Source organism: Oncorhynchus clarkii, chromosome 4, assembly GCF_045791955.1.
Source record: "Oncorhynchus clarkii lewisi isolate Uvic-CL-2024 chromosome 4, UVic_Ocla_1.0, whole genome shotgun sequence".
Lineage (NCBI taxonomy): Eukaryota > Metazoa > Chordata > Actinopteri > Salmoniformes > Salmonidae > Oncorhynchus > Oncorhynchus clarkii.
This window is the reverse complement of record NC_092150.1, coordinates 66,459,883-66,484,092: the sequence shown is the minus strand read 5'-3', so window position 1 is coordinate 66,484,092 and position 24,210 is coordinate 66,459,883. Positions and strand designations below refer to the sequence as shown.

Below are 24,210 nucleotides of genomic sequence, written 5' to 3'. Positions count from 1 at the left end.
GAAGTTTTGAATCCGCCGTTGTTTTGCGTATCAATTCATAAACCATGTGCCATGGAATGGGTACATCAAAAATCTCTTCCCAACTATTTTTCAATTTATATGGCACAGCTGTCAGTTTTTTGGTCCTTAAATGAAATTGGTATATGTTTTTATTTATCACACTTTTCTTTAACCATTTATGTTCTTTAATACATGGCCGACATACAAGTTCCTTACTTTTTTCCCCTTCTACTTGCCTCTTCCGTTTTTGTGGTAATGCTGCAATTAATTGGTTGTAATTTTTGGTAGAGCAGACATTTCCATATGTCTGTGTTAGCTGCATGTGTGACATAACTCCACCAGTCCTATTTATGATATCATACACTGTACACTTAGAAAGAATTAGATATATTCTGAACAATAAATGATCAACATTTGATCAAATCTGGCAGCCTTTCCTCTCTTACTTGGACCAGTCGGCGCTGTGAATTTGTACATATTAACGCACTCTCAATTGTAATATTTCAATCTACCTTTGGGCAGCATATGTTTGCCCCGGCACCCGAGCAGTTGGGGGGGGGGGGGGGGGGGGGACATCTACCCTCTTTCTTTCTACCTGTCTTTGTTCTGTATGTCTTGTTTTGTATTATTTGTTTTGTACCCAAATACTCTGGGTCTTGTTGTTTCTGTCTGCTCTTTTATGTTTAGATAAGAATTGCATACTTGTCTTTTATACATACCTATACACCATTCTTGTGTGTGTTCAATGAAAAATATTTGAACAGAGATGAACGTACTTTGGTGCGAAAAGTGCAAATCAATCCTAGAACAACAGCAAAGTACCTTGTGAAGATGCTGGAGGAAACAAGTACAAAAGTATCGATATCCACAGTAAAACGAGTCCTATATCGACATAACCTGAAAGGCCGCTCAGCAAGGAAGAAGCCACTGCTACAAAACCTCCATAAAAAAGCCAGACTACGGTTTGCAACTGCACATGGGGACAAAGATTGTACTTTTGGAGAAATGTCCTCTGGTCTGATCAAACAACAATAGAACTGTTTGGCCATAATGACCATCGTTATGTTTGAAGGACAAAGAGGGAGGCTTGAAAGCCAAAGAAGATCATCCCAACCGTGAAGCACGGGGGTGGCCGCATCATGTTGTGGGGGTGCTTTGCTGCAGGGGGGACTGGTGCACTTCACAAAATAGATGGCATCATGAGGATGGAAAATTATGTGGATATATTGAAGCAACATCTCAAGACATCAGTCAGGAAGTTAAAGCTTGATAGCAAATGGGTCTTCCAAATGGACAATGACCCCAAGCATACTTCCAAAGTTGTGGCAAAATGGCTTAAGGACAACAAAGTCAAGGTATCGGAGTGGCTATCACAAAGCCCTCAATCCCATAGAAAATGTGTGGGCAGAACTGAAAAAGTGTGTGCAAGCAAGGAGGCCTACAAACCTGACTCAGTTACACCAGCTCTGTCAGGAGGAATGAGCCAAAATTCACCCAACTCATTGTGGGAAGCTTGTGGAAGGCTACCCTAAACATTTGACCCAAGTTAAACAATTTAAAGGCAATGCTACCAAATACTAATTGAGTGTATGTAAACTTCTGACCCACTGGGAATGTGATGAAAGAAATAAAAACTGAAATAAATAATTCTCTCTACTATTATTCTAACATTTTACATTCTTCAAATAAAGTGGTGATCCTAACTGACCTAAAACAGGGAATTTTTACTAGGATTAAATGTCAGGAATTATGAAAAACTGAGTTTAAATGTATTTGGCTAAGGTGTATGTAAACTTCCGACTTCAACTGTATACTCTGGGCCATCATAAGCCACAGTGCTGGTCTTCAAGAGGTCACCCTCTTCCTTCCTAGTCTCATTTATTTCCATCCAATCACCTTGTTGATTCTACAGCAAAGTCTGTCACAGGGGTTTTTCTCATAAGCAAAGCATATAAGAGTTAACCTTCAAATAGCTGTCTCAATCCATCATCTCACAACGCTTAATAGATTTGCTCGCCGGGAGAGAACCTACTTTTGGGGAAGTGTCGCTTATCAGTCAACATGCATCTGTAGCTGATGTCTATGAAGAGCAGAGTCCATAAACTCTGCATCATCTCTGCAGCTGTGACCTCATCCAGAACAGTGGTCAAACTGGACAGGAACACTAATTTCCCCATTCTCTCCCTCCCCGCTACTTTCTCTCTCTCCCCACGGAATGGTAAGTCTACTTCTCATGGTTCTTCAGTTGAATTTGGAAGCTTTATGGCAAATAACAAGGTTTGGAGGGTCCCTTAACAAGGAGACCAGGGTACAGAGAGTATGTTTCCAGTGTACACACTATTGGGTGAATGGTACAGAGAGTATGTTTCCAGTGTACACACTACTGGGTGAATGGGTACAGAGAGTGTGTTTCCAGTGTACGCACTACTGGGTGAATGAGATAGTGGGTTGATACACTAGGTGTGTCGTTTCTTTCCACAAAGACTGCATAAAATGACGTCATAGTCTTGTTATGGAATTGATAACATGGTCAAGACTGCAAAGTGACGTTGAGGAGAAAGACTGTTGTACCGTGTGCCTATTAACATGATGGCATACTGTATGTCAATATGTCTAAGATAATATGATGAATAATACAGAAAAAGGGAGATAACACACAAACACACATTAGAGGTGAGATGGGTAAAATGGTATGTATGTTGGTTATTAATCAATATGAACTCATATGTAATAAGAATGATAGTGTATGATTGGGGGGTGCTTAATAACCATTGTACGGTCTGTTGTAAATTATTGACATGTGTAACAGTCATTGGTTTCCTACCTGGGCAGCCCAGTCCAGGAGAGGCACAGCTGGTGGTTTGTGATGTATAGACGGGTACAGAGGTACCTTCAAAGTGGATTGGAAATAAACATGTTAAATCACCATTATCAACAGCATTTCCAATGGTGAGAGGTTAAAGAGAACACAAACAACTCTATGCAGCTTTATATTAATTTCAGTACAATCCCACACATGATAAATTCATGAAAAATAAAGATTTGGCACGACTTCGGCCCTGGGTATTAGGTACCTCCATTGTAACAGGATTGACAGTATTCTCCGCAGCTGCTCAGCTCAGCTAGCTACATGCTCTCAGACTGGTATGTGATCCAGAACTCTCAATAAATATTCAGTATGATCTGCCAAATAAATGTTGGAATTTCATAAGCCTGAATATTTGTCATCTTGTTGAAAAGGGCAGGGAGTTTGATCTTTTACCCACTGTTCTGAAGCTGTGCCCATTCCTACCGCCAACACCTCCTCTGTCGTATAAAATATGCAACACTTTGTGATACAGCGATGAATGCTGCTTTGTTTGCCCCCCCCTCACATATTTGCTAATGCTGTTGTACACGAAAGTGCTCAGAGCAGAACACTGCGAGACAGGCCCACCTGGACTCGATGGACATGGCTAATAATTATGATAATCGCTGGCAATGAAAAGTAATGACTTGTCAGAGGAGAGAGAGTGCTTCTTTAATATCAGTTAGTGGATGTGAGTTGTCATTATTGGGACTGTCTTATGGTCCAGTGAACCATTGTTCTCGTGGACCGTGGATTCCAGTCTTCAATCTTCAACTATTACCTCATGCACTGCAGAGTTGGAATCATTGAAGTGAAACTTAAGAAACTAGTCTCTCTTGTCACTCCCAGGCCAGTACCCATAACTCCCACCCAAAAGGTCTTGTGCCTTTAGGGAATGTTTATGAATGGCTAGTGCTATTCCATATATCTGAACTAGTAGACCCACAAAACTAAACTACCCCATCGTGCCTGGGCCAGGACTATGAGGAATGTGTAGACTCAGCGGGTAATGGATCTCTGACAGAGTGTAGCCATGCAGACAGTCACTCCCCCACTGACCTCACAGAGAGATGAAAGGAGACCCAAAGAGCTTCACTGGGCCAGTCCTCTTCACAAGCCTGATAATTAGCCCAGAGCTAGTTTCCCCCAGGTAGACTACAACTATAGCTTTGCGCGCCACACTGCTGGCCAACCAGACTACCAACCAGAATATCTAAACTAAAGTTTGGGCCCCTCAGCCTCCTGCCAACATCATCACTGACGTTCACAGTGTACAGGGGGGGAGGGGGGTTTACATGCTAGTTCCTAAGAAGTCACTGTCTGGTCTTGTAAAAAAGTAAATGTTCTTCCAGCATGAGAAGCCCTGGAAAGACGAGGCAGGCAGATACAGTACATTGATGTTATTCAAAGCAAGGACAGACGGATAATTAGCAAGAGTATCACTGCTGGTCGACTTGCGTCATGCAGAAGAGCCTTGTTATGTCACGACACAAAGTCTGCAAGCAAAAAAATAACTTAGAACTTTACCTGGTTTGCCTTGAATGGAGGCTTTCGATGCACGACACAATACTAACAATCGTCTATTTGTGTATATTGACTGTAGATGAATCAAACTTAGAATGTATCATTGACATGTTACGTCCAAAGGCTTGGTAGAAAGTGAATCCATAATATGACTAATCTCTCTGTTTCCTGGGAAACGCAAAGTCTACACTTTATAGTGGTTAGCACCGTATTTCACATGCATCCTCTTGCATGGTACTCAGGCAAGCAGCTTTCACGAAGCAATCAGGTTGTTAGCAGCACACTCACCACTAGATGGAGCAGCCGTTGTTAAGTGTATGCAATGTGGGAAACAGACTGTAAAGAGAAGACTTGACATTAGTAGGTATCATAGCAATCAGACACAGGCAATTGTTAAGCAGCAGCTGCATCAGCCAGTGACATGTAAACAAACTCATGTGGGCAGAGCAAAGCATTTATTGACTAATTAATAAGTTAACACATGTTTAATAAGCTAAGTTAGGTTTCTGGTGAACTCTACCGACTGCGTGGAGCAGAGACCGGGCTTTTTGGAATTCAGCTCAGATTACATTGATTTGCCCAAGGTCAATACTTTAAAAAAAATGTAAATTGTGAAATTCTTACTATTTACCTATGTTTGTCCTCTGTAGTTGCGTCCCTTTCTTTGTTTGCTGAAATCCATACTTTTTCAATAAATGTTCATTAAATATAACCACTGACTGTTTCTGTAGAGTTTGAGAGATAAACAGCATGTTATCATGCACATCTGGTTAAAATAGTATGTGCGTGTTCAGTGCGTGATATTGGAAACATGTATCTGATTGGATACGCATAGCTTAATTGACAGGTCCTCATTGGTTGTTGGCCAGAGTATTCAAGTGTGCTACCTTTGAGAGGGTGCAGATGAACTCAGCTTGGAACAGGCTATGTTGAATCTGCTGTCATGTTGTAAATAACCATCTTCGTGATGTTAATGCTGTCGAGTTTCTCTTTGCAAGAACTAAAAAGAACCCACTTCCTTTAACCGGGGATGCAACAGTTTCCTTTTTGAGATTCAATTGGCACATGCGTTTTGGCGCTGAGTTGCCATCTTAGAGCAACAGCAATGAGCAAACCGTCAGTGGTTGTATTTGAATAACGTTTATAGAAAAAATATGTATTTCAGCAAACAAGGAAAGGCACACAACTACAGAGGACAAACATAAGTAAAAAAAGTGGGTATTTCATAATTTACATTTTTTTAAGTATTAACCTTTGGCGAATTGATGTAGTTGGAGCTGAATTCCACAAAGCCTTGTCTCTGATCCCCTCCAAAACTTCCTTCACCATGAAGGGGAGTTTAGTCCGCTACTATAGAGATGATATAATGTAATGTAATTTTAATGTTTGTGCTTCTCTTATAACTAATTTCTGTGTTCTATTCATGTGCTGTTTTATGAACCAATTTCTGTGTTCATTCAAGTGGCTAACTGTACAAATCCTCACTATCAGTAGCTTCAATTTGGCAGTACACCCAGACCTTGCTTTGAGAACGAACAAAATATATCTCAGTTTCAAGGTCTCGGCTTAGAAAGAAGAAGCCTTGTGAGGTGTTGGTCTGTCACATGTTATGAAACAGTATTGGTCTGTCACATGAATGAAACAAAACAGTAATGATTCATTAATTATGCTAAATCATGTAACTATAATTTCACTGTGTATGGCGCTAATATAAGACAACTGCTGGGTCTGCCCAGGCAGAGCTCCTGATTGACATGTGTACTATGGTGCGTTGAGATGGTTGGAACCTCTCCAGCACGCTGACAATAAACAATGATTCATTAAGACTGACTTCGAGTGTCCCTGTGTAAGAATTTCCACGACAATACTCAAACAACAGTTAGAGTTGGCACAATTACCATATAACCCTGTAACCGACAGTTATGAAAAAAGACTGTCATGAAAATAAATAACTGTCATAACCGCTTATTTTGTTATTTTTTTGTGAAAGGAACAGCTAACTGAAGACAGGTGGTGGGGCATTAGTGCGGTTGACTCTTAAGAACTTGATGAAATCAGAGAGGAAAAGGCGAAGCGAGAGGATTTACTCCGCCCAAAATCTGTCTGCGTGAGATAAGCCCTTTTTTTGTATGGAGGTCTATGACTTACTTGAGGCTTATTTGATCGAATATACATTTCGTAATGTTTAGGCTGTCACAAATGTACTGATATACTACTGTAAGTGGATGCACGTGGCATTCTGGCAACTTTAAGAAAAATTACTTAGTTTTGCCTGTTGTTCACACGTGTATCTGTCCTCTCATTGGCTAGAATGGTCCCACCTGATCTCACCTGCCTTAAATCATTGAGTGCATGTATTTCCATTTTTATATCGGTCATCCGGCTATCTTGTCAATATAATATATCATCTTTGATTAAACTTTGTTACTCCTTGCTGAAATGTAGAATGTTCATTCAAATGATGTTAACTGATGTGGCTCATACAATTGAATGTAGTTTTTGTAATGTCAGTTGAATCAACAAATCACAGCACACATGATGGGTACATTTCCTGCTTTTACTTCCTGCTTTGCTCCTATGGGTACACGCGGGATGGCCACCAATCCACCCATTATGACATCATTGACTAGAATGGGGACGCCCAAATGATGAATTACACTTCTATGGCGGCACATGAAGTCAAGACCAAAGTAGAACATATATTTTATTTATTTATTATTTATTATTTTATTATTATTATTATTATTTTGCTATTCAAACGGATATGACATTGACCGCGGTGATTAATTACCGTCATCCAACATTCCATGACCATCACAGCCCTAACAACAGTATATTGTTTACCCTACTCCTCTAAACAGTGTACAGTATAGGAGAACTAGCCTATCGTTTTTAACATCTGGTGTGCATGATTTTCAACTGGAGCAGAAGCAGAGATGTAAACTCAAAGAGTACCCAAGGGGAGTTGGTTGTTCCAGATCATCCACACCCATGAGCAGTTCCAAGACTAACACAGAGCGAGCTAATGTTCAGAGAGACAGGCATCTTTCTCTGTGCACCTTTGTGAAAGGGAGAGCTTAGCACTGGGAAGGGAACTCCTACCATTTGGTCTTAAAAGTCCTCTGAACACCCCTCTCTTTCACGAGCTCTCAGGCCAAAGCTGTGGCAGAGCAGATAGTGTTTTAGGAACGGGGCTAGGTAAAACGTTTCCTCAGCCATGGGGCCTATGTGTGTGTGTTCCTGTGAGCCTTATAATGGGTTGGAGAAATGCATGATTCTGCACTTCATACTTTCCCCAGCTAAACCACACACAGCGCCATTTTCTAGTCGGCTCCGGGCGGTTGGGCAGACATATCCCGACATCCTTGGCTCCTTTGCTGTGGCTACAAACAGATTCCTAATACTATCATTGTTAGAGACATCGAGCATATCTTTGTCCTGCTGCTTTCATCTCCCTAAGCAGTTTCGATAACCTTGGACTGTTTGAGTTACTAAGGATTTTGATGTCATTTTCGTCACTCTCATAACTGGTATGCATTAGCTGTTACTAATGGACCATGAAATTGTCCCAATAACAACATAAAGACTATTGTCAGTCAAACTCTTTTGAATAATAACAATTATTATTTTCAGAAGTTCTGCTGACTGGAAATCAGTAATCATAAATACAATAGACCCGTGTGTTGAGGATGACTATATTGGGATACTTACTGCAGCTCAGTGCGCTGTCCGTCTGTGCCAGTGAAGAGGGGATGTCCCAGAAGCTGTTGTCCCAGTCGATGACGTTGCCGACGGCATCACAGGTGAGGGCGACCAGCTGTGTCATGTCCATGGCATAATCCCACAGGCGGAAGTTATAGATGGTCCCATCAAAGCTGCTATGGGACCCCAGCCTGAAGAGCCCCCCAGCCCCCACCGAGTGCCCAATCGTGTTGGAGCAGGTCTTGACCCTGTAGTTGCTGTTGAAGTAGAGGGTCACTTTGCCTGTGGTGGAGGCCCACGTGAGACAGAATTGCTTCATGGTGGAAGTGAAGTCTGAGGCGTTGAGGATAGAGTCTATCAGACATGTCTCGTTACTCATGACCAGCGCCATTCTATCCTGGTTATTTCCGAAGCTGAGGGCTTCTTCACCGCTGCTGTCCTCTAGCCGGGTGTAAGAGAAGATAGTCTCCTTGCTCTTTTGGTTGGGCCGGGCTATCTCGAAGCACACGGTGAACTGCTGAAGGGTAGGTATGGTCACCGAGTTGGAGACTTGGACCACTTTGCCTGCGCCGTTGGACACTGTGACCTTCTGGTTCCTTAGCGCCACGGCAACTACAGCACACAGGTAGAAAGAAGAGCATTAGAGAACAAAGTGTTGTTCAACTACAGGCCTAAGGACTCACAACCACCTGATTCAACCAATCAAGTCATCAACTAATCATAAGCCTTTGATCAGTTGAATCAACGTTAGTGCTGGGCTGGAACACTGTGGTTCTCCTGGATTGGAGTTGGGAACCACTGCATTAGATGACTGTCAGATGTTCAGTAGAACCAGGGGCTCTAACAAACTGTACAGAACATCTTGTCTAAAGCCCGATGCGACTAATAACATACAGTATGTCTGGGTAAACACACCACTTACCTGCCATTACTGCTATACAGTCATACTCTGACTTCAAAACAAATGATCCTTTCAGCATTCAAAAGGAATGCTGAAAGGCCAATTCATGCTGTGTGAATCCAAAGGCTACAGGTTGAATAATCCTCATTTGTCACTCTCCTGCTGTCTGTCATTATTCACTATTTGCATCTAACGAGACACCGTTTCCACATCATAATTATTTGACTTCAGACAGTGTTCCACAGTTCAGAGGATGAACGGTGCCAGTTAGGCAGGGACCTCAGCTTCTAACATCTCAGGCCTACCTCTTATCACTAAGATTAAATGTCAACCAGCACTCCATTTCCACATTCCCACCAGTCAATGAGGCTTTTCAACAAGAAAAGGAGTGCTATATTCTTTTTAAATGTACATATGCTCATCCCATACTTTCTGACATTTAATTTAAGGAAGCTCAGATTTGGTCGGCGGGTTTGTTGCTGTTGGCCATCCCATTGCCAGAGTGACAGCCAATTTGGAATGGAAAAACACAGCTCAGCTTTGAATGTGGTATCAGGATTTGACACAGCTGAGAGGCCCTTTTTGATATGTCCTGCAGGGCTTTGTTTGTGTTGTTGATCTCCGGTCTGCTTTACGAGCCGTACGGAAAGACCAGGGCTCACTGTGACAACGTCATATGATTCCAGAGCTCCAGGCAGGACATTGGGCTGCCAACAGGTTGAAAGCCAAGTTCAATAGGTTCGCCTGACGGTTGGGATACCACCACAGAGCCCAAACGCAATAGGAGCTTAGACCCCAACTGATGGGTGTGGGAGAACAAAGGTTCATGTGATGCGGTGTATAAATGACTCAATCTAACTCGTCTAACTCAATCTAGCTCATCCAATGTACATGCTTTAAACTGATACTCAATGCCTGGCGACGACAAAGGAGCCAACTAGAACCAAACATTGTGGAAACCTCACAAAGCCGGTTTTCCTTAGCCTCTTGCTTGCATAATGCAAAGCATACCATGTTCCAACATGGCTGGCTGAAAATCTCTCACAGTAAAATGTTGAGAAAATGTTATTGAATCATTTGAAGGCATTGGAAAGCTAGGGTACCATTCCCTGACACTTCATTCACACTTGGACCCGTTGTGAATGAGAGGTTATATTCAAGCTGGGAGAGATTTATATTGATTCGGCCATGTGAAGGGATAATGTGGTGGAGGAGCTATGTGCGATTACGTTTACTGTACCTCTTTGATGTGGAGGGTTTATGGTGCATAGATAAAGGTTGGGACTGGGATTCTATAAACTGAATATAGGCTAAACACCATAAAACACTCAATTTTATCATTCACTCACCCTGTCATTGGTTTCTCTGACTACTAATTTCAAAATTATTTTTATTTCATGTCGCCTGTGCTTATTAGGGTCCTTTCTATTTAAGAAAAGGGAACTGAATATTTTTGAAGGGAGAAGCACAGCATTGTGTCAGAAATACATTTTTATAAAAAAGTGTAATTTTTTAAAGTTAGCATAGTGGATGGAAGACATGTTTGTCCCGAGCCATGTTGCTGTTTGGTTAGTAGAAGGGCGGAGATGTTTGACACTTGCGTAATGTTTCTTTTGGGGAATGACTTAAAAATACCATGAGGCTTACAGTCATAGGACATGGCTAAACATTAACATCTAAATAAGCACGTTGAAAATAGAGAAGAAAATGTCATGTACAAACATTCCAACGACAAAACATAAGAAGAATCATAATAATCATAATAAACTTAACAATCAAGGTAACCATAAAAATATACCTGTAAAAACAGAAGTAAGTAAACAGAAAAGAAGGCTTGCCTGCTTTAAAACATACCTTGCCTGTAACTGACACTGAAGCCTTTCTTTTGGACGCTAAAGTCTGAGTTAAATGACACCTCCATCACATTGCCGGTGGAGTTTAGCGTCAGTCCTTTGGCTGTTAAGCCACAAAACTTAACATCTTGGTTGCCGGTGTTGACAATGATGCGGTCGTAGATGCACCCAAGGGCCTCCTCAAGCTCAAAGTCGAGGAAGGTTATTTGCACAATGAATCCAGCTGGAGCCTGCAGAGTCCACTTGCAGGCCTGACTACTGGGGTAATCTTGTGGGTAGCAGGGGGAGGTGAATGCACCCTGGGAGTCCTTGAGCACCACAACGCAGTTGGAGTTACTACAGCTCAACACTGCTGAACCAAAAACAGGGACATGTTGTCACTACTACACCCCAGCACCAGGGAGGACAGGAAGACACCAGGAGACACCAGGGGACACCAGGACAGGACAAGGGACAAGTAAGGCAGTGGAGGAGGAGTCAGGTCAGTAGTGCAACAGTGCAAGGCCAGGTAATAAGGTCAGAGGTCAGAGAGACTGTGTTAGTGGACCAGTGACAGAGTCAGACAACAGGGACCATCTCAGGTTTAGACTCACAGGAGATTTCGATTAGGAGTAGCAAAGATTCAAGAGTAAGTCAGTGGAAACAAGCTACTCATACTACACATGCAGTTGAAAAATGTATGTTGAGATGATAAAATACCAGAGCTATGGTTTAAATGTAACCTGAAGACTATGCGCAGAGAAAATGTTTAATAGGCTGGAAAGAAATCTTCACTCAGAAAACAATGACTTCTGTTTACCCAGGCCAGTCTAATATGTGAGCCAAAACCATAGCAAACATTGGAGTGGGGCAGAAACATTCAAGAGCAAAAACCCACTGCGGAGCAATTAAAGTCGGTCAAGTGGCGTTCTTGATCGGCATCCAACACAAAGTACAAGACGGCCTATTCTATTTAGCATAAACAAACATTAAATGTGAATACAAATGAGAGTGGTCTGCAGACAAGTAGTACAGTCAGAAAACACATAAAGCCTGCATAATGACGGGATCTCTTTCAGAACAGTCATTTAACTCGGTGATGTAATACAGTCTTCTAGAACTTTAATAAGACCGAATTCAATTCCGCAATCTCAATATGGCCAGTAACCGTTTTTGTCTCTTCTCCATAAGCTTCTTGATCCAACGTTTGAACTTGATTGTGAGCAACAGTAAATGTTCTGTAGCTGTAAGTCTTTCTCTACGAAATGTCAGTCAAATTTGGATTACACATCAAAAGGCAAACGCTGGACGAAACCCATACAATGGGAATCAGCAGTGGTTATGTTGGGTGTTCCCGTTCGCTCACCTAACTCTCTGATCCTGGTGGCTGATGGCTTACAGGCAGGAACAATGCTACCTTTGCGGTGTCATTTCTCTACAAACTGAATCAAATCAGGGATCAGGAAACCTGGATGGCAACAATCCAGAGAATTCTACCCTTGGAGAGGGTCGAGGGAATTCTCTATAACAGTAAGAGCAAAATCTCCAATTACTGGAAACAATTCCTACCAAAACCACACGTTTTTGTTTATCGCCTGATTCCAGGCCAGAGTTGTCCTTGCTTCAGAAAATCGACTCATTAGAAGTGTTATGCACCCCACAATGGATGACTGATGCTGGTTCAGATTACAGCCTGGTCCTCCTGTGGCACTGTTATACCTGCCAACATGTGCCCTCTTCTCAGCTGAGAGGGTCAAGAGAGCCCTAAAAACTAAATCCACTCACTCAGGCTGACCGAATTACAGCATAGAGTGGCTGTTCCTTAGTCTAAAAACACCTCCTAATATGTGAGGCCTAGTCAAAGAAAAAAATATTACTGCCAACAACGGCTCAAGCATTCTCATACATATCACATGATAGATATTCATGGCAGACTAGCCAGACTAGCTTCAGAACCTTGTACCTTTAAAGGTCAACTGCATCCCACATCTACCTGTAATCTAAATATGAAGCTAACTGCAACCATTATCCACTTATCCACTGAAAATTAACAAATGATACTAAGTAACAGCCACACGTATCTATAAAATAAAAACAGATTGATACAATTATAGTGTTTCAAGTTAAATATATTATATTCTTATGGGTGTAAGGGATTACCAAACATCCAATTAACGTCCGAAACATAATTGAATGTGGCATACTGGCGCTGTGCACTGGTTTCATTAGGAGTGTTTGAGTGGAAGATGAAACGCAGAGCGAACGAGAGCCCCTCTCATTTGCCTCTATGATTCATCAGGTTCATAACCCTGGCACAGTCCCAAAAATCTAAGATAAGTGATGTGATAAAGTGGCTGGGTATCTTCTTTTAAAAAATCAGTCAGAATCGCTAGTGATTTACCAGCTATGCCCAAACAGAGAGAAATACGAAGGATGACATTGGGTGTTGTGATATGACTTTACAATGACACAAACTGCCACAAAGGGACAGTGAGATGAACAGACACTGGTGAGGAAGTAACACCAATGCAAATGATGACCGTGATAGCGATCGATAGGAGACATGTAAAAAGGGAATTAAGGTTACAATGGCGCACATTTGTGAGCTCAGTGGTTGGGTTTGCAAAATGGTTTCTAGATTGATCTAAGGAGAAACAACCAAGTTCCTAGCCTCACTGATGACAGACCGGTATTTTTTAAGTACTTGCCATAACAAAAGCGTGATCCGTGTTTGTTGGTAACTGTTTAGTGAATTGTCATGATGACAAGTATTAATTATTTATTCAAATTTTTAAATGCTATGAAATTCCATTATCTCTTTCGTAAACCACACATAAACACATCTAAATGTAAATGTTGTTCTTAACTAAAGGAGATAAGTCCCACGGGTATTTAATCCAACAAGTATTAATGATTTATCCTAGCAAATTTACTCTTAGAATGTAGGCTTTGGTATTTTCTATGGTTCCAATTGCACAAAGCATTTAGCCTCAGTATCTAGCTACACTGTAGGTTACATTATGTGGGATCATCACATTTCTATGTAATAGGAGACTGGCCTCTGAGAATCATACAACTTTAGTAAAACATCTGACAAGCAGTATCAGTCTGATTTATTCCCACATGTCATGCCAGCACTTGAATAAGATGAAAATACGATTGAATTAGAAAAGTAAAACGTGTGTAAACATTAAGATACTGATGTTGGACGCTCTTGGAACAAGCACAACTGCAAGGAATTAAAGGTCATTTATTTTATTACCCTTCGCTCCTAAATGTACCACTTAGCACGTTGGCAAGTCTGAATCTTTCTTGATTCTGCCACCAGTAGGGAGTTTTAACACAGTGGTTTGCCATAAAATTAATTACCTGGATCCACTCTGCTTTGAACCTGCTTTTTTTTCTCCCTTTTTCCATGTTATGAGAATAGCATGAATTCTAATGCTTTAAATAAACGAATGCATAACAGACACTCCGTGTAATTAAATCATGTTATTGAAAATGGGAACACATGTTGGAGAGTGTGCCAGGATGTCCCGACGAACCATCTCTGTTTTACTTCCACAACATCAAAAAGAAGATACATTAAACAACAACAAGAGTGATTCCTCAGAATATGATGCAACCTAGACAACAAGAATGCCAACAGAACTGTGGTTCTGCTGCTGTGGTTATAATTAAGTGGAGTCAACTAGAATCCCTCCCAACGAAATGGTGGCATTTTCATAACATTTGGCAGGGTCCAGAGGAAAAAACAACAGCATGAACGAACTCCCTTCACGCTAAGGAGTTGAATAAACAAGTAATGGGATCAACGTTTGACAACTGGTCTGGGTCTGTGTTGGTGTGTGTGTGTGAGATGCTGTCAGCCACTGGTGTGGTGTGTGTGTGGTGCGGAAAAGGAAAAACAACATGCCAAACGATGTTTACTCAGTTTGTATGTCAAAAAGAAACACTAGACACACCAAGCCCTGACCGCTGCTGAGGGACTGACCAGGCTCCTCTGTACTCACATGGCCCAGAGGACACACACATACACACATACACACACACGCGTGCACACGTACACATTTAGACCCACATCGAAGTAACTCTTTTTCAGTTAATGCAGTTTGTGAAGCAAGTCAATGAACATAATTACTACAGCTAATTGCTGCCAATGTGAGAGTCAACTATAGCTGGCTTCAGCACATCATGTGCAGCAACTCCTGGAAAGTAATTTTATGTTAAATAAAAAGGCATCTTTGTTTTTCAATATTCAAAGTCTTTTCCATTCTGACTGGCAATGTGTTCAATAATTGCGGGTTTCAAAAAGTGATTCTGTACAGTACAGAACTTAAAAGAGCAACATTTGCATACATTTAACTTTCAAAGAGATGGGAATCTGCATTTCCATGATTAAAAGCATTCTCATCTTAATGAGACATTAACATAAGAACACAAAACCCCATTGTTACTGTATAAACCCGAAGACGCAGACCTGTAATGAAATTTGCACGGTGTTGTTGCTGCAGCATGACTGAAACATGAAGGGCGATGAAGGTCAGTGAAGAGAGGGCCTAAAAAAAGGGTTTGATCAGAAAGCTCCTTTGAGAGGCGGCAGGGCAGGCTGCAGTGGGACGGTGCCAAGGGATGAAATGCCAGATACGCAGAGACGGGCAGAAAGGGGCTCAAACATTCACTGACACTCCCACCGCCTAAAAATAGACTCTTTCAGATGGGGGGACCTCTGAGGAAAGTTTAATCCTCCAGATTACTTGGCTGCTTTCAAGCGGCCCCCTCCTGGTCTCCTGGCAGCACACCTGTGATACCTGTATCTCAGCTGGTCTCTGTCCCACCCCTGTCTTTCATGAGAGGGCTAATTGAGTGGGGGAGTGAGGCCCATGCAGTTTAATCACATATGACCCCATCTTCTTGACACACGGGAGTTGTGCTGCTGTGACATGGCGGAGCACGGAACAGCTCTGCCAATTTGTATTTGTTTTCAAAGGTCTGCTGAGACCACAGCTCATCACCAGGAACACACCCACGCATGTTATGACAAAGTCAAAACTTCAACATAGCGTAGATCATATTTTGTGGAATGCCAATTGATGGGGGGAAACTTGATGTTCTGTTCATTTGTGGTTGTAAGAAGTGTCCTATCACAATTCAAATACAACATAAATGGGAGTTCTCTGCCCTGTGGTGCCAGATACCCATGTGGATTTAATCATAAACTGTTGACATGTCTGAGTCAAAATTCCCCTCTTGATGTCCTACTTAATAAAGGAACTCTATTGACATTTTCCTTTTATCTTCAATTTTCTATTCTTTTTTGTGAGTAAATATCTTTCTCTCCTGTTTCTTGTGATAGATGGTATGTATTTAATAGTAAAAATGGGGCAGCATTTTATGACAATAATTGTTTGCGAGTTGAGATCACTCTGTTGATTCTCTCTCTGGCACCAAAAACACTTTGAAAAATTGCCCCGTTTCCCGGCACTGAATCTCCTATAATCCAAGCCTTATCTGAAAACCAACCAGAACTATAAATGTCTCTGCTTCAGGTCTGCCTGCCAATACCAACCAACACAGCCAACATGTAACAAATAGAAAAAAAAGACTATGCTTTCTAAAAAAAACTACAGAACACCCAGAACTGCATAAAATACCCAAGTCAGACTTACAACATGCAGGAGAACAATGTTTTATCTCCTAGGTGAGAGAAGTGGTGTGAGCTTTATAAAGCCTGAACTGCAACAGAGTGGAAGCCTTTTTCTGGCTTCAAAAGGGCTAGCTCGTGTGGTAAACACATTAGCCTAGACCTACACACATGCTGAGCCGAAAGACTCTTAGCAGAACGTTCAACGGCACTCTCGGGTCGAAATTATATTTTGTCACGTGTTTTTGTTTTTTTTGCTGTCAAACATCGCACGTGACAAAATGAAAAAGCACGAAAGCAAAGTCATAAACATTTTCATTTGTCATTTGGGAAACATTCACCCTGTTTCAGAGTCTGTTAGTGTAATGAAACACATATTTAAATCCCCTTTCGGGATTACCTGGTGGTGATAAATAAAAAAGTGTCTTGTCATCGCTGTCTAAAGTGACATTATCCAATACTGCACAATGACTGCATTTATCCATCACGAGTACTGCCACAAGTATTTATCCAAGACTTAACTGTCCATGTACTGGGCATTTCTTTAGATATCATGACTGTCTTGTGCTTTTATGGAATCTACAGTACTCGTATATCAGTTGTCGCCAATGAACGGATTAATAAAGGTAACGCCAATGTTTCTGCCCAGTGCATAGTTTGACTTGCAGGTCTGATAGCTACTGATACCAAACTACTGTACTGTGGATAACAATTGCCTTTCGGTGTCCAATCATTCTGAAGGTACATATGTAAAACAATGAGTGCCAGTGTTAACAGAAGCAACGAACATGAGAAAGCAGAAGCGCAACAAGCACAATCACTGAAACAGGAAAAAAAGACAGAATGAAAGGAGGGCAATGTTGAGAGAAAGCAATGTTATACAGTTTAACAACCGCAATGAAACAATCAGAAATCAATATCCATTTGTCTTTTTTATTTCAGGAGGAATACTATTCAAAACATAAGAAAACACAAGCGATGCCAATAGTATAATCAATCTGTACCTTGTCTTTGCAGGGACATCAACAGCAGGGCAACTGGCAGGACATTACGGAACTTCCATCGCCACCATCCTCCACAGATGTAAGACTCCCTGTCAATCACAAATCACAATTAGGACGGAGACATGCTGGTTATCGTCTTATAGTCATACACATGCAGTAACACAAATGACATAAATACACACACACTTACAGTATCTTTATTCATACTGATGGGTCTGCAATTTGAGTCCACTTTCAACATTTGAATTATGTATCTGTGGTGTGGAACCATATTTTTCCGCACAACGAGGAACCACAGCGAAGCAGATGCAGTTTTGTTATATAATGCTAAATAATTATCCCATGTCAGTTGTAATGACTTCCAGAGTTAGACAGCACCAGTGGTAAGTATCCGACAGACTGAATCAGTGTGGTGGTTCATTCAATGCTCCGTGTTTGAATTTCACATGAAAATCGTATTATAATAACGAAAGGAAAATACACCAATTACTGTCATTAGCCATGCCCATAATAACCAATGTGGCTGTTTTGATCTCTGGGTACATACAGTATATACAACCCTCTTGCCTGTAGACTTTACATTCCAGGAATATCATTCAGTTGATGGATAAAAGCTGTGTCTTTAAAATGTAATAGATAAATGAAACAATTACATATGAAACGTCCACATTGTCTGAGAGGAGTTCACCATCGATATATACAAATGTATACACAAGTCAGTCAGCATAAATTCACTCTAATCTTATCTAACATGTACGCAAGTGAATTCGATCAATCACTAACAAAACAAGCAAACAGTACAAACCTAAACCAGGTTCACAGCAAGAATACAGAATGAAAACTGCAATGTGATGGGAACAGAGAAGAGACAAATAGCAAGCAGAGTCAATCCATTCTTCTTACCACATTTTTTGCTGGGTCTCTGCTGTCCAGATACTTACTATACATTGATGTGGGGTTACTACAGAGATACTACAAAATCAACCTCTTGTCATGTGAGGATGTTTCTCTTTGGTTTCTAGGTGTCATTTTTCTCTGAATTCACACGTGACCCATGACCCCATCTGAATCTGAATCTGAGTCATTTGAACATTTCTGTGACACCTCGTTTTCTAACGTTCTCCCAATCAACTCAAGGCCACACAAACAAACCTCTCAGTCAGTCAGGAAATTACAGTATACTCCAAACCCAAGTCATTTCACAGAGCTGGGTTAGCGACTATTAGCTACTCATATGGTTGAGCTGCTGTGGGCCTAAACTATAATGGACAGGATGGAGCATCTGCCAAGAGGCCCTGTTCGCCTCCTCAATCTTGGATAGGAAAAGGCCTCCCTCCTCTGTTAACTTCCACTACACTGAGCGAGACTCTATCTGGACGGACTGCTTTTCCGCTTTACCAAACACTACCTTCATTAGCCAATAGCCACGTCTGGTCTGGGCTTAATTGATACCAATTACTCTAGGTGTTTTTTTTGTTTGTTTTTTTCCCCTAGAGGGTGGATCAGCTTAATATTGCGGAAAGAATGTTGCTTCCAATGTATTTTTTTGGTAAATATATATATCCATACACGCATGCATATATATACACATATATACATACACATACTGTACATATATAGACATACATACTTTTAAAAAGAATATACCTTTATTATTATTCCCCGCAAACCCTACCGCCGATCCCCCAATTGAAGTAAACTAATAAACACTTCTGCTTCTACCTTCAATCCATACATCACATCACACATTCTACAGACACAGTCTACTTTACAATAGTTCTCTCTTGTTTGTTCTTAGTCCTTCCTCTATTTCTGATGTCCATCCAGTTTGATTTCTATTTGTAACTATGCTATTTCACAGAAGTTCCGAACCTATATACATTTTACAGATCCCTAATTCTTTACATTGTTTATCTTGTTATTAGTCCCACCCTTCAGCTCCATTCAACCCCTCCCATCTGACTCTCAACATCATCCATTTCGGATTTCTACTTGCCATATATTTCTCAACTGTGCTGTGATGCCTCACAAAATAATTGAACCTTCCTATTCTCATAGCTTCTACAGATTTTAAATTAAAAATAAACATTTTTGCTAAAATAATAATTATATTGTTGATTGATTGACTATGGCTTTTCAAATCACCCAGTATTGCTATCTGTAGTGTTAGTTCTAGGCAAATGTTGCAATTCTTCAGCCATTCCTGGACCTGGGTGTTCACCGGTACTCTAGGTGTTGCCTGAGCTCTGGGTGGTGCTGGAGGAAGATTAAAAATAACATTTCAAAGCTTCTGTGAGTCTTTCTATTCTCAGTAGGCAGTAGGTATCACCCATTGAATGATTCCTGAAGAGATGCAATCACTGTAGTCACGGGATAGTAATTTACTGACATCAATGTGATCCTGGTGACTCAGAGCATCTTCGCAGCGACAGCATCAGAGTATGGAAAAATACCAAACCCTCTCCCTTGCTTCAATGAAGACTTTAAATAACATCGTTATATTCACAAAATTCACTAAACTTGACCCACTGTTGTTTTGTTCACTGTGTGCCCTCCCAAGTTCACTGCGTCCTAACTCAAAGCCCTGCCAGGGAACTCACTTAGACAAGATGATGAGTATTGCAATTCAACTTCCTCGCAAGCAGAAGGAGCACCGAGAGAAGTGATATGGAGTATATATATAGGCCAACCACACAAAGGCCATGATCCCTGGTCATATTTTATTCAGACAACAGTATTTTACCTCATCACGTTCATCATGGCTACCAGGAAACAAAGATCAAGAGAGGTGATCTCATCAAGAGAAGGAAGGAAAATCCTTTCTTATAGTTATTCAGAAAACAATACTCAGTAGTGTAGAACTGGCATGTTTACGACTCCACGACCTTATAACTCCACGACCTTATAACCCCACGACCTTATCTCAAAAGACAGTCAATATTCTTTCTGAACAGACTCAGTATAAACAGTATAAATATGGCAAAGTAGACTATACAAATTTCACATAAAAAAAAAGCCACGAATATACTTTCTCATAATTCTAAAGTCATCCATTGTTACTTTGACTATTCAAATAGTAACTAATATGGCTATTGGAAATGATTGGTTGTGATTGTGTTGTACAAAGGAAGGAAACCTCTGAAATAAAGTTGACATTTCTAACAATCCCCTTTTTTTTATTTAGTAGCCTAAACAGTCGAGTAGACAGTAGCCTTTCAAATGTAGAAGAAAAAAATAAGGAAGTGAATTACATCTTTACACATATTTTATAGCATTAGGCCTAGAGAACAAGACTCAATTAATTGCTTATTACATTAATTCATGCAATTCCTGACATTAGAGAAAAAGTGTTCTTTGTTGAAAGTTGTTTCTCTCAAAATATGTAAATATGAATGCAAAACAAGCAGAGAGAGGTCAGTGCTTTGGGTCCCATGGAGAACACATAAAGACTGATTCATCTGATGGCTAGGGTGGATTTTCGTTGTACGTACGTCCATCAAACCCATTGATGCCAGGCCCTCATAATAAAAAATGGGCAGTAGTAACATAGATGAAGACAGTATTATCAATATCCAAACTAGTAGGAATACATGTTTAGAGTGTACTTATAGTAGAGAAGACTGGTTGGACAAGAGTCATGAACCATCTCCAGACACATTCATGACGATAGCTAAAGGCCTGTCTTTCTCACCCTTCACAGAGCTCTCCTTTGAGGATGCCTTATAATGGTATAGTGTCATCACTGAGCTGTTGGTCTCAGGATATGAGAGCCATCAGATTAAGACTTTTTAATTAAATCCCCCAATTTTGTGGAGTGACTGACATCAGCCACCTGGGGCAGGTAGAGGCTATTCATCTTCTTTTCAACAGATTCTCTATGACTTCATTTCACATCTCTTAATTTTCACTGTCCTGTCAGAGAAGTCCCACATTGAGGACCTGGTGGAATTAGCTGGAAGCTGTGAGTTTAGTCTGTAATTGTTCAGTTTACATCACCTTTTGGAACACATTCTAGGGTTGTGTAACACCAGTGAAGAACATTTTAAGAACAGTCATTCAACAGCAATTTCTCACATGCTGATTACACTTCAGAAGACAACACATGTCAATGTATAGTCTTTATGAAGATACAAAATCTGGTAGAAATTATATATATTTTTAAAACGTGGCATACATCAATACAGCATACAGAGAGATGAGGAAATAATACGAATTTCACTCATTTTATTGTTCAGTAAGGTCAGTAGTGTGTTCAGTAGAGCTAGGCAGAAAAATCCATTTTAGTGAAAAAGCTGTTCTCTATGATGTAAGCTACTTTCACTTCCTCTAAAATAGTTGAGTTTACTTTGTGTCATCATCATGCAGTGTGCATTTAGCATGTAATAATTGACCATGTCTTGAGTGCTATTGAACATGAATTTATGAAAACCCTATAGCAATATGGCCAGCGGCGTTACATTAGCAGTCAAATGGGTTAACTATACAGAACAAGATGTTGACTGTGTTTTGAAAACATTATGACCACTCTCAGAGTCAATAGGCTAATTAATAGTAAATAAACACAAAGTGTAACAATGTAACATCCATGAAGTTATCCTCTGGTCACACTCAGAACAATCTCTAAGACAATGAAAAAGTCAAGCATTGACAATAACGCCATGAGCAATCCTTTTTTATTTTTTATAACTTACATTATCTTATTGAAGAGGGAGCTGGTCTCCTTGAAGAATCATATTATCTCCTCTCCTGTCGTCCGACTGGAGTTTGCAGTTTTGGAAAACTTTTGGAAACTTCTTCAAATCCGTGACACGCCGACGTTTGAAAACTTAATTCAGGCAATCACAATTCAGTGTATAAACGCTAAACACGCACTTATCCCAAAGTCGAAACTCAAATCGATTGATTAACCTTTTCCCCGTCCCGCAAGATGCTGGAAACAGCAGTAAAGCTGTTTTACCGTTCAGGGCCGTGTCCTTGCATACAGCTAGAGGACGTTCTCTCTCCCTCTGGCGCCCCACCCTCAACTAAAGCCATGCAGGCAAGTCCCAGGGGTTAAGAAAATGTGCTCAAAATGCTACAAACCCATCCAGAATTCTACAGCAGTTGCTTCTCCACCACACTGTGAAAATTGACAAATTGGACATTCACAGATTCCACATAATTAGGTCCCATGATAATTGTTTTATTCTGTGTCTGTGACGCTTACAGCATGGACTGACGGTAGGCCATGCCACAATGAACGTAAACATTCTTTAAAGGGGTAATTTGCGATTGCTACATATTTTTTTAAACTTTAAAATTCATTATACACTGAGTAGTCCATATTGAGTTGCAGCCCTTTTTGCCCTCAGAACAGTCTCAATTCGTCCGGGCATGGACTCTACAAGGTGCCGAAAGCATTCCTCTGGGATGCTGGCCCATGTTGACTCCAATGCTTCCCACAGTTGTGTCAAGTTGGATGGTATCAAGAATTGTGGTGGACCATTCTTGATTCACACGGGAAACTGTTGAGCGTGAAAAACCCAGCAGCTTTGCCATTCTTGACACACTCAAACCGGCGAACCTGGCACCTACTACCATATACCGTTCAAAGGCACTTAAATATTTTATCTTGCCCATTTTCTCTCGGATTGGTACTCATACACAATCCGTCTTTCAAATGTCATAAGGCTTAAACATCATTCTTTAACCTCTCGTCTCCTCCCCTTCATCTACACTGATTGAAGTGGATTTAACAGGTGACATCGATAAGGGATCATAGCTTTCCCAGGGATTCACCTGGTCAGTCGATGTCATGGAAATAGCATGTTCCTAATGTTTTGAAGAATATCTTATAAATGCTTAATGAGCTTAGTTCAACTGTCTAACACCATCAGAACCCCAAACCCCCAAAGTTGTGTTATAGATCTGTCATTCTCATTGAAAGCAAGTCTAAGTAGCATTCTATGTGCGTTATTTCTATGCTTCCCGTTCTTGAGTTTTTGCCAGTTTTACTTTACACCAGCTTCAAACAGCTGAAAATCAATATTGTTGGTTAGGGAAAATATATTTCACTGCGGTTTAGATGGTACAACGATTATCTACACTATACTTGCTTGTTTTGCCACATAAACTGAAATGAACTATTAGAATTTTAGCAACCATGAAATTGCAGAGTGATTTCTGCATAGTGCATCTTTTATGGAATCTATTGAACTGAGGGAGGACAGGACTGAAACAAGTTCCTGCATAGTGGAATTTAGTATGCAGGCCATGAATGATCCAAGCAATTTGCTTTCAATGGCAGTTTAGAATGATCTTCCTTTGAGATAACTTATCAGGGTTGGGTATCTGAATTCAGCCTGGTCTCATAGACTAGCTGTAACATAGTAAACATACATCTGGGACACTCAAATGAGTACGATATGTTATTTTTGGTTACATAAGACAGGTTACTTAAGGCAAACATGAAAGGAGGGTGGTTGAGTGGGTGTCTATATTACATGAACATCTAGCTATCCAAATTTGATCACGGACAACTTTATAATTTTAGCTAACTAGCAACTTTTCAACTAGTTACTACTTTTGAGCTACTTTGCAACTACTTAGCATGTTAGCTAAACCTTCCCGTAACCCTAACCTTAACCCTTTTAGCTAACCCTTGTCCTAACCCCTACCCTAGCTAACGTTAGTCACAACAAAGTAGAATTGAAAATTCGTAATATATCATACGAATTGTAATTTGTAACATAGCGTACAAAATGGATGGACATCCA

The 24,210-nt window shown here is 40.7% G+C and overlaps 1 protein-coding gene across 16 annotated transcripts in view; it reads right to left on the bottom strand.

The window, feature by feature from the left end:
- LOC139407127 (adhesion G-protein coupled receptor G6-like) overlaps positions 1-22,671 on the bottom strand; it is a 60,072-nt gene extending 37,401 nt beyond the window's left edge. For 2 of the 16 annotated variants that reach the window (XM_071150536.1, XM_071150540.1), the window contains exons 1-6: positions 22,147-22,425; positions 17,456-17,544; positions 10,830-11,180; positions 8,084-8,686; positions 4,661-4,708; positions 2,825-2,890 (exon numbers count right to left, since the gene is read on the bottom strand). In XM_071150536.1, coding sequence (XP_071006637.1) covers positions 2,825-2,890; positions 4,661-4,708; positions 8,084-8,686; positions 10,830-11,180; positions 17,456-17,544; positions 22,147-22,148 — 1,159 coding nt within the window. In that variant the 5' untranslated portion in view covers positions 22,149-22,425. Of the gene's footprint in view, positions 1-2,824; positions 2,891-4,660; positions 4,709-8,083; positions 8,687-10,829; positions 11,181-17,455; positions 17,545-22,146 lie in introns of all 16 variants that reach the window. The other 14 variants (XM_071150547.1, XM_071150541.1, XM_071150546.1 and 11 more) reach the window with 11 other exon arrangements.
- Between the last annotated feature and the right edge of the window lie 1,539 nt (positions 22,672-24,210).